This window comes from Sipha flava, unplaced genomic scaffold (assembly GCF_003268045.1).
Source record: "Sipha flava isolate LNK unplaced genomic scaffold, YSA_version1 302_pilon_pilon, whole genome shotgun sequence".
Classification (NCBI taxonomy): Eukaryota; Metazoa; Arthropoda; class Insecta; order Hemiptera; family Aphididae; genus Sipha; species Sipha flava.
In genome coordinates this window covers 375,349-387,271 of record NW_020272978.1, presented here as the reverse complement: position 1 = coordinate 387,271, position 11,923 = coordinate 375,349, and the positions used below count along the sequence as shown (strand labels likewise).

The 11,923-nt window shown below is 31.5% G+C and overlaps 1 protein-coding gene and 1 pseudogene across 2 annotated transcripts; both read right to left on the bottom strand.

The window, feature by feature from the left end:
* Positions 1-4,554: 4,554 nt before the first annotated feature.
* On the bottom strand, positions 4,555-11,778 carry LOC112686240. Of its 2 annotated transcripts, XR_003148875.1 has the most exons (4): positions 11,515-11,778; positions 6,977-7,027; positions 6,560-6,744; positions 4,555-6,483 (listed from the first exon to the last, which is right to left on the bottom strand). XR_003148875.1 is itself a non-coding variant. In XM_025558446.1 (2 exons), the coding sequence occupies exon 2, from the start codon at positions 5,948-5,950 to the stop codon at positions 5,474-5,476; it is 477 nt and encodes a 158-aa protein (XP_025414231.1). In that variant the 5' UTR covers positions 5,951-6,483; positions 6,560-6,744; the 3' UTR covers positions 4,555-5,473. The 2 variants fall into 2 exon arrangements, 1 of the variants encoding a protein (XP_025414231.1); XM_025558446.1 differs by lacking the exons at positions 6,977-7,027; positions 11,515-11,778.
* Positions 7,959-9,997, bottom strand: LOC112686239 (annotated as a pseudogene).
* Positions 11,779-11,923: the final 145 nt, after the last annotated feature.

Below are 11,923 nucleotides of genomic sequence, written 5' to 3'. Positions count from 1 at the left end.
TTATGAAGAGGGTATTGGAAAGCTTGTCCACAGGTATGACAAATGCCTCAATCTTCAGGGTGATTATGTTGAGAAATAAGCATAAGTGTACATACATTTTGGTAATAAAATAATTTTGTTCTATTCACTTGTCTTTTATTTATGGCCCACCGGAGGTTGAAAAAAAAACGGCCCTCGTACATTGCCTGACCGTTAAGACTTACGAGTTTATCGCTCCGAGCCCTCTGACGCATATAGGTGTGCACAAGGAATCTCCACTCCGTACATTTTATAACTTATCTATGTGATTTCTCTTTACTTAAATAAATATCTATTTCATTTATCAACAATATTGTACGATTCATTTGAACACGTGGGTCGCAACATAAATTTTGGCGCAGTCGGTAGGATTCTTCAAATTCAAGAGGCAATTCTTCAACGAATCACCGTGGGAACTGATCACTTCCACAACTCTCGAAGGAAAAGAACTCAACATTGCAGACCACCAACTTCAAAATGAACAGCACAATATTGTAAGTAGATTAAGAATTATTTTTGTGAATGTGTATGGGTTTGAATCAACTCCCTCAGATTGTAGTCTGTTGTAAATTATTTCAAAAGTAAATAGTTTTCTTTTGATAAATTTTTTTTGAGAATTATTAAACTGGATCGTCACACTCCGCCTTGTGTATTAAAATATTAAAAGAGAATTATTATGAGTTATTGAGAATAAAGAAGTATTTGTAGAGAAAATTTGTAGAGAATTATTAAATTGGATCGTCACACTCCGCCTTGTGTATTAAATGAGATATATTGAGTATTATCGAGAATTATAAGAGTAAAAAAAAAATATATATAAGAGAATTATTGTGAGTTATTGAGAATAAAGAAGTATTATTGAATTTTATGAGAATTAGTGAATTAAAAAGAGATTATTAAATTTTATGGAGAAATATTGAATTAAATGAGAGTATAGAGAATAATAATAAAAATAAAAACAACCAAAATAATGGCAACCATAGTCAGAACGGCTATAATTATAGGCAGGAATATAGAGGAAATAATTATAGGAACAATGATAATAATAAACGAGCGATGTCAAACACTATTAAATGTTTTTCATGTAATAAGGAGGGACACCTTTCTAACCAATGTAGAAACAGTACAAACAGTAGAAATAATTTTAATCATTTTACGAGACCACCGACGTCATATAATAATAATGGTCAGATATTAACATGCACATACTGTTCAAAATTGGGACATGATATTAGCGCGTGTCATAAACGTCGTAACGATGAGGAAAGAGCTAGTCAAAACGTAAGGTCGGGAAAAGAGCCGCAATCGAACGTGAGCGGACTACGTTCGATTTAACAAGTAATGATGTCCGAATAAACGCGCGATCTTTTCATATCACTTCGGAAATAAGCAACAATCACGTAACATGTAAACCTCCTTTCTTTTTAACCGAACACGTAAAACTTCTTGTAGATACAGGTTGTGATATAAATATAATAAAAATTAATTGTTTAAATAAAGAATTACTTGTAGATGAGAGTAGAAACACCAGAATTCGTGGAATATATGAGAATATCACACAAACAATTGGGAGAATAATAATACCTTTAATAATAAATAATAAAGAAATACCGACAGAATTTCAAATAGTTAGGCAAGATTTTGCTATACCGCATGAAGGTATACTAGGGCATACATTTCTCCATAATAATAAAACAATTATAGATATAGCCGACAAGAAACTAATAATACAATCAGATCCCGAAATAAATAATTAATTAGATTTAGCAGGTAGAATGAAATGTTCAAAACATTCATGTTTGATTATTAATTGGGGTTCACATTATCCATAGCTCATGATTAATCTCATTCGTCATTCACAGCCACCACGGTTGACTCCACAAGTGCCTCAATTGGGACAATTTAGGCACTTGTGGAGTCAATCGTGGTGGGAGGGACGGCAAATGATGGAATCTATTTCAAGAATGAAAGACAAGTGAGCTATGGAGCTGGGTCATTTGGTAAAGTTTTCCCCCGTGGTGATTTCCCACACCTTGCATTTCCGACCCGTCAGGTGTACGGGTGGTCCAAGTGTTCCAGCCGAGGCGCGCGTCCCTCACGAGATAAATATATTGTGCATTTCGAACATTTAATATATGTGAAACCTTTACATGACGGCATTTTGCATCTCTCCCTTTTGTTGGAAAATTGTGGCCAGTGGTCAATTTTGTCAGTACGCACATCTTTAGTGGGGTGGAATGACTGGCCTGTTGATCGTCCACGTCCACTTACTCTAAATTGTCCAGATTTTACTAAACCGCAAGCCTGTTGTTTTCTCCAATCTGGTTATTCAATTTCTATTTTTTCATTTTATTGTTCTTTTACTCGTTTGAAGAGCAAACACGAGTTACAACAGAAACGTCAATTAACACGTTCGTGGTCACTTCACATTTTAATATTATTCAAGTACCTACCTTAGAGAATCAGTTTTATATTACTGCTATAGCAGTAATATTTTAGTACTGCCGTAGTAGTAATGACCTATCACGTATGTATTTTTTACGCCATAGGTCATTACTGCTAGAGCACTAATAATTTATTTAGCATTACAAAAATACTAATATTGAAATGATAACAAAACCTATTTTATAACTTATCAGAATATATTTTTATTATTAATAATTAGTTGTTTACAATATATGTAAATACTTTTGAAAAGATTTTATACATTTTATGAGAAAAAAATACATTATAATATATATTATATAATATTATCCTTGTGCCATTCTTCAAAACATTTACCAGGGCATAAAGGTTTACCACAACTTTTGCATTGGAATGATGTTTGTTTCCTTAATTTCGTCTTATAGCACTGCTTACAGTTTTTAAAGTATGTTTCTCTTTTAAAATTTGGTGGAGGAGGTATTTTTTCTGAGTAATGATTATTTTCAGGTGCTGCTTTTTTGCTTATTTTGTTTTTGAAAAGTTCTGCAGCAGTAGTTTCTATTGGAAGACCAATTAAATTTTTGATGAGTAAATCACGGAATTGCTTAAAGGTAACGTTTGTTACACCAAACTTTTTGTTAAAAATAAAATATGGATTCCAGGTGGATATATCGAGCAAATGAAATAGCACCTTTTTATACTATCTAGCGGTTTTTCTGGGACACGTGTAATGTTCTGAATGGCTCGCCGCAAATGTTGTAAAGTTTGGCAATAAACAGCTGCATTAATTGTGGTCCCAGGCTGCATGAACTCCACAAGCAACGGACCTTTTTGGTCCCAAAAGACCGTAGCCATAACTTTTCGGTTGCTGAAAGTTTGCTTGAATTTTTTGGGTTTATTCGGTGAATTTGTGTGCATCCATTGTTGAGATTGTTGCTTTGTTTCGGGTGTGTCATGAAGAATCCAGGTCTCATCTCCGGTTACGATTGATTTTAAAAAATCTTCTCCTTCATTGTGATAACGTTCAAGGAACGTCAAAGCTGAAGTCATTCGGCGAGTTTTGTGGGTGTCACTCAACATCTTTGGCACCCAGCGAGCACAAATCTTTTTGTAGCCTAAATGTTCAGAAACAATAGAGTACAGAGAAGATCTCGACACTTCTGGAAATTCCAAAGACAAAGCACTTATTGTGAATCTACGGTTTTAACCACTTTGTCAACTCGTTCAACAAGATCGTCTGTAGCGACAGACTTGCGTCCTTGACCTCCTTCATCATGCACGTCGGTTCGGCCAGTTTTAAACTTACGACACCATTCCCGCACAACACCTTCATTCATAATGTTTTCTCCGTAAATACGGCACATTCTCCGATGGATTTCTGCTGCACTATTCCCTTCTGCTTGCAAGAAACGAATAACACTTCTCAACCTACATTTGGCGGGAGAATCAATAGACGCGGCCATGTTTACCCGACTGCAGCTAAGCGCAAACTGGCTACTTGAACTCGGGAGTGACAAAAGTTGTAGTGGGGAAGATGCGCGATCGACTGCTGCGCACAGGGCCGGCCTGTGACCTTTCTAGCCATCATGGCGTGCGATCGGAGGTTGAAAAAAAAACGGCCCTCGTACATACGGACAGAGTCCGTGGAATCTCCAATGGTGATGTGTGGGTGACTTGAGCTGTGGAATCTAACTGCCGTCTCGGCTCTCGCCCTTTGGTATTTATGCTAGTCCTGTGACTGCTAGGTCACTGCTGTTTGGTGAAATCGTCCCGGACATCACGTACATCCTGTGGCCATCGGATTTCTACATTTGATAATTGGCCAACTGTACGCGCCCTGGGATGCATCATGAAAATGTGATGTTGCACTCTTGAATTATTATTTTGGAACGATATTTTATTGGAGTAGGTTATTGTGTTAATAGTTGTATTTACATTTTAAAAACGTACTTAATTTCTAAGGACATTTCCTTATACAAACGTGACGATTTCTCTTTAACATTTATTATGTGAAGGTGGACACGTACACAATATTTAGGTGTCTTACAACATTATTTTGGCGACCAATTTCGCCAAAGATTTCATACATTTTAAACTTCACATCGTATAAAGCTCTTTTTTTCTTTCCTTGTTTTTTTTTTTCTACCCCTAGCCTTAATTGGTTTCCCACTACAATAAGAATAAATTGTACTGGGTTTGACCGTTTTCATTATGTAGTTAAAAATACATCTGGTTAATATTACGTCGGTAACTGGATCATGACAATCTACGACCCCCTCATGGATTTGGCCACATATCAATGTGTGACACTCTAATAAATTCAGAGTCCCACCATTTTTTTTAATATAATGCCCAATGGGTATTTTAGATATCACTTGTTTATTTCGACTCATGTCTTGTAGTACAAGGTCGTAAATATTATTATATGAGTTGTATAATATGGTTGTTATGTCCAGATATTATTTTACATGTGTTCCTAATTTTTCTATTAAATCCTTATCTGTGTTACCATTCCAGAACACTACACATGGAGCTTTACCATCCGCGTGCAAGTACTTATATATACGAGAATGCGTTAGAGTTGACGTGTTGTGGTCGACAGAGAAACTGACCGACTCACTGATCTGGGCATGTATACGTGTTGTCAACTCTGGGCGTTTCTTTTTTATCGTAAATACTTTGTACGCGAAATTGTGCACTCGATATGCATATTACACAATATTTCAACTTTATACCTCCTGCTTTAAAAACCACTACAGAACGATTGTAAATGAACCCATATGCTATCCTGTGGGTATATTTAGGAGGCTAACGATAGCGATGGATGACGGCAGGAAGCTCGTGACTGGCATCATGCGGCAACCAATGACATAAATTTGGAGAATTTATAAAAAAAACACAGTCATAATACATTTTTAAAGTTTATAAACATATTTTTTTCTAATAGACCACTATGTATTGAATAATTTCATATAACATTTGTTAAAGTACTATTCGAAAAATGATATGTTTAAATCTGCCCTTGTTTTAATTAACGTGTTAAATAGCGTTGCATACGTTCTTCGTATAACATGATTTTTCTTCGGAGACATTGTCTTCTTGGATCGTTTTTGGGTATTGGTCTTATTGGACAAAATATTCCACTTGAAAATTGAGATTTAAAAGGCATTATATCTTTATTTGGAACGTAATACTCGTACTGATCGTATATTCCTCCGGGATATTTAACATAAACTTTGTCGCCGGTTATTTTTGTTATTACTGCCACTAAATACGGGTTTCCAGATACATACACATTTACTGGCATGCCCACTGCATAAACTGCATCGTGTCGTCCATGATTATCAGCGTTAACATTCGTGCAAGACCCTTCGTTGCTGAAATTGCTTTCACATACATTACTATAGTGGCATTTAACTCTTTCTCGTATGAGTGGGACTTTATATCGCCGGCAGTCAATTATCGGACGGTTTTGTTGTGTATGTTTGGAACACGTAACATCTGGCATAAACCCTTCATCTTCGATGCATTCGCCACTAGGAAGGTTTTGCTCCGGTTCATTACGGTTTCGACTATTTATAATTGCAACGTCTTCTCCAGAATCACTGTCCTGAGTATTATTATCTACGTCCTGTTCATTGCATTCAGCCACGTTGTGCGTCACACATCGTCGTCAGCTTTAGAGTTCAAACAATTATCTTCTTGGGCAGACTTTTATGTTCTGTCCTCAAATTTACTTAAACATTATTTGTACTTATGTTTATATTGTATATGTGTAATAATAAATATTACTTTTAAACTAACTTCTTATTGACTTTGTGACTCCAATATCTATGGTTCAAGCGAAGCTGTCAAGAGCCGTCAGTATAATAAATATTTTTGTATTAGTGTACAGCGGTTCAGAACCTGACCCATGTTCTGCTTACTACAGGCCTAAAACTGGAATATTTTTAGCTTGTTCAGACGTAAATCAATTCCAGATTTCATTATTAATAGTTTCTTTTTCATAGTTCTTAATTTTTCGTTTCATTTTACCATTTCCTATTTGAAAAGATCAATATATATATATATTAGTATATTTAATATACTTATATAATTAAACAAAAAATTTATTTACCTTTTTCTTATCCATTTTTCTTTTATTTTATTTTCATTTTTAAGAACATTGTAAACTTGCGTTTTTCCACAGTTAAATATATTTTGTAATATATTTTACAAAATGTCCATTTTCACTCATTTCAATTAATTGATACTTGTCATTTAGTGAAAGACAGGTATTTTTTTTGACATTTTCAATTAAGCCTGAAATAAAAATTTAATAAAATTAATTAATTTGTCAATAGAGCACTAAAGAACATTTACCAAATGGCTGATAAATTAATTATATATTAAAATATAAATTGATGGAATAGTTCCTCTTATTTTTATTTTGTCACATATAAACCTATTAAAATCCAATTCAGGTAACAAAAAAAACATTTGATTTTATTCTGAATATTTTTAGGTATTATTTTATTTAAAATAAATGTATTACTTGATATTGTACATAGCAATGCAATGATTAAGGATTTCTTCAATGATTTCACTAAAAAAAAAAAAAAAGCTATGTTAATAAATTGATGTTGTAATTCATCACTATTACTTGGGTAGCTATCTAAAGTTTAAGAAAAATGTATCAAATAATTTAATTTTTTTACTAATTGAAGGGCTTGCAGCAACAAACAGATAAATCCACTTTTTGTAATTTTTCAGGACAAAGTAAATATTTAGTTTAAAAACTATTATTTATGCTTAAATAGTGTCAACAAAATATGTTTAAATTCTATACTCATTTATTCATACTTTTTTGAAGTTAGAATTTAAAACAAATGTTTTGATATTGAAATATTGTAAGTCAAAGTTGAAGGTAGTAAGGATTTATCTGGTTGTTGCACTGAAAAGCACCGTATTTTTCTAGGTACTTAAATAAAGTTAATTATACTCTTAAATGTTGTAGCATTTTTAATGCTATGATTATGTAGAAATACTAAATAACAACTTAAGCCTCTAAAAAAGTTATATCATGATACCTGTGTTATTAGTTTAGTAACATATGAAACATTAACAGATTATACTAAGTAATAACATAACAATAGGTGCAATATAAAAGGTTGTATTTAAGTATATAACATAAACATATTTTTCTTTTCTTTTTTCAAACAAATCAATAGATTATACAAAATTAAAACATAACAATAAAAAGTATTAAATATTTTTAGGAAAGAGTTAGTTACAATTTTTTAAATTAGATCACAGGATTTTGATTCAATACTTTAATTTTTGAAGTATTAATGTACTACTAGCTATAACTCATCTTTAGAAAAAAATGAACTAATAAATTATTTGATTACTTGATTACTTGAACAACATAGGAGAAAAATTAGAATTATATCATATTGAAAAAAAAATTATGTTTACTTATATTAATAGAGTATAAAAAATTGAACTGGTTTAATAAATTATTACTTATTTCAAGTTTAGTATTCATAATCTGATAAAACTGAATTGTCATATTTAGTTTCTTCAAACTGTTCATAAAACTATAAATTTTCAGTAGGTACATAATTTGCGGCTAATTCAAGTACATCTTTTAATTTTTCAGCTTTTATATTAAGTCTTCCGTTATGAGCAAAGGGAGATTTTCCATTGGATATTTAAATTTGCAGCCATTTTTTTCAATAATAAAATGATCTTTGGCAGTCGACTTTGCAAAAATACTGCAGAATAAATCTTCTTTAGTGTATTGAATAAATCGATGAGCCATTATAGTAAATCGAGCTTTGTTGTTGTTTGTTATATACAATAATCTGAAAAATTGTAAATCATATTTTGTTTAACGTTAATATTAGTCTGTTTGACCATTTCTTGATACGTTTCTGGTAAAAATACCCGTTCTATCTTCCTTTTTTTCTGTTCAATTAAACCAAAGAATCTGTCGCATGGCAAAAAGCCATGCCCTGGTTCTGGGTACCGTTGAATAACTGTTTCTAGTTTAAATGCATTTGACTGGATAATATTGTAAAGATACTGAATGATGGTGTTATTTTTATTTTGTGAGCTGCAGTTGTCCGCAAATAAATATAATGTTTCAACTCCTTGTGAAAGTAGATTTTGTAAGTAAAAATGGAGGAAACTTATAACTTCATTTTGACTCTTTTTGGCTACTGATTCATCATAAATGAAGAAATAGGCTTGATTTGTTTTTGCAGAGAATATACACAAATTATACGACCATATTTGTCTCTTATAAAATACATCACCACACGGTATGTGTGGGAGAGGCATATTTTGTTGGTAGTCAAACGATAAGACTTCCAATTTGGCATTTTTCTTAGCTTCAAGTGATAATTGTTTGAGATCAGTATAAAATATTTCTGCTTTTTTTTTGGTGTATTTCTTTTTCTTGAACAGTAGATAATTTTATGTCAGGATTTAAAACTGCATTAATCAAATTTTGTAACCGATCATAGGTTTGGCAAGTGTCAGTTTTCGGATTTCCAAAAGATAAATTAAAATTTGTATTAAAATATTTAGTGAAAAATTGATATTTGACAATAGGTTTAACATTTTCCCCATTTTTTAACTTCTCGAAAATGTCTGGTTCATATTTTTCAATATACATTTCATACATTTTATTAATAGTAAGTTCAGCAGATAAAAAACGTTTTTGGTTATTATCATGTCTACTGTAGCGTGATACTTGTTTGGGAAAGCTCTGTATGTAGGTTTTCAATTGAAATAAAATCATATCAGAAATCTTGTTAGGACGTACTAAGTATTTGCCACGCATATCTTTTGGGCTAGGGTTATTTTGTTTGGTTTTAATGATAAGTCTTTCTACTACTGATTTGCCTATCCCAAAAATTGAACAGAATGCATTTTAACATACCTTTATTTCATTAAACCCATCTAAGCGTACTTTATAAGAACAAGCAACACTTCTAATTGGTTTTTCATTAGTGATAGGTCGACGTCTAATAATTTCTTTAATTTCAATTAAACCAGATAGAAATGTGTCTTGCATTTCTTTATTCCCATTAAATATATTTAAAAGAATAAGTCTCTGTTTATCAGTTACATTGTTGAAACATTTCAAATTACATTTGCATGGAGGTCCAGTTACTCTTTTTTTTACAATTTTTTTTCTTAAAATAACACACTCTTGACCTTTGACTCTAAGTTCCTTTGCCACGTTTCTTTTCCACAATGACGGATTCAGTGTTCTTTTTTTCCCTTTGGAAGTTGAGCATTCTTCATTATTAATTTCAAAAGCGTTCTCTTCAGTGACAATACTATTTTCTACACTCTCGTTCACTTTTATGTCATTTTCCACTACCAGTAAATTATTATCTTCTACAACATCTTCGGTATCATGAAAGTCGTCATCTTCATCTTCATCAGAGAATTCTAATGATTCATCCAACGCGTCAAAAATTGATACAGTGTCCATAATACAAATGTATTATGTTATTATTGAAAAAATATATAAACAAACAAATACTTAACTATTATTAATTAATATTAATATAATTAAATAACAAATTACAAATACTTAATATGAAATATTAACACTAAAAGCACAATATCATTATTGTTATAGTTATCAAGTGTAATAGTATGATACAAAACCCATGCCGGAAAACAGTGTAACCACATTGCTGCAACAACCAGATAAATCCGGATTTATCTGGTTGTTGCAGCAAATTACAAAATAAGATAAGTCCATTTATTTAATAACTTCATCAATATTAATTGGATTTAACTGGTTGTTGCATCTGAATTTCAAGAATAAATTCCTTTATACATTTCCACAAAAAAGTGAGTTTTGAAAAAAAGTGGATTTATCTGGTTGTTGCTGCAAGCCCTTCAATTACTATTCAGCTAGAAAAAACACTGCCTGTTTTGAGAGGAAAAAATGTTAAATTACAATTACATTATTTCATCAGAAACCACCTAAGATTATCACTAATATAGAAAATTATATTAAAACATAATATTGATATTAGTAAGCATGCGTAAAGTTTAATGTCAAAGTAAAAATATCAACTGCCTAAAATTAAATAATCATAATGATAAAAAATTATTTTATATAATTTCAGTAGAAATATTGGGTAAGTTGATAAAATATCAATACATAAAATATTATTAACCATGGATTTAAGATAATTCAAAATCAATGGTTTATGAATTTTGTAAAATAAATTTTATGTTACAAAAGTGCAAAATTATGGTAAACATACTTTTTTATTACTATTTTTAATATTTTTAATAATTAGTAGTGATGCACAACAATATTTTTTTCATTATCGATATCGGTTCATTGATATCGATAACATATCGCGATATCGAAAAACAAATGATATCAATATCGGCAAACGATATATCGATATAATTTATTAATTTATAATTTATGGACTAAAAAATAATTTATTGGCGGTTTTTTTTTTAATTAATATTTCTTATATTAAAAAAGTATAAAAAAAGTTTTTATATTATATCATTATAAACAAAATTAAAAAATTTAAATCAATTTAAAATTACAGGTACTTTAAGCAAGCGATTTCGGTACCTCAACTGTTTCCAAAATTATATTCCTTAATTTCCAACTATCCAAAAAATGACATGTTACACCCAAGTAACTATTGTTTGCAATTATATATGTTGTCAACAATTAAACACATATTAGATATATCTTTCAAAACCTTTTTTAAATTCTTTCTTTCAACTATTGCCATTTGGTCAATATATATATAACTATGTTCTCTAGGTAATGGTACTATCTTAATATAACTCATAATTGTTATTTAATTGTAAATATCAGAGATGAAATACTAACTCAACGTAGACGAGAGAAAAAACAAAACTAATTGTAAAAATCCAACAGTCACAGCTATATACGTCTATTGTAAGGTCTTAATCGTTATTTGACATTGATTCACTATCAAAACTTATATAAATAGATAATAGAAATTTCAAATTGTAATGAATTGATATCAATTTTCGATATCGATAAAATGTTGGACATTTACTTACGATGTATTATTTCGATTCGAATATTATTTTTGTCATATCGATGTAGGAAAATTGTTGTCGGTACACGCAGAGGTACGCCCAACGAATCGTGTTACAATAATGTACTCCGCACGCTCCGTTGTTTCTCAGTGCATCTGCTTTTATACGATTGGTTTATCCGTGCGTTGATTACGGATCTGGCCCCGTACACGTCTCTACGTTTGACGTATCGATTTTCATCGGACGACGAATACTAAATACAAATACAAAACAAACGAAAATAATGGACACAACAACCACATTCCGTGATACTGGTCGACGTTTACGGCGAGCACACCGTTATCAGTAGCGTCGATGATAGCGACAACAAACATTGTCGAACCATTGTTGAAAATCACTGGGTCCGAGCAGCGATCGATTGGCGCGTTGT

Excerpts from the sequence above, each read along its gene's own strand:
- LOC112686240 (XM_025558446.1), bottom strand. The coding sequence starts at position 5,950 with ATGCCAGATGTTACGTGTTCCAAACATACACAACAAAACCGTCCGATA.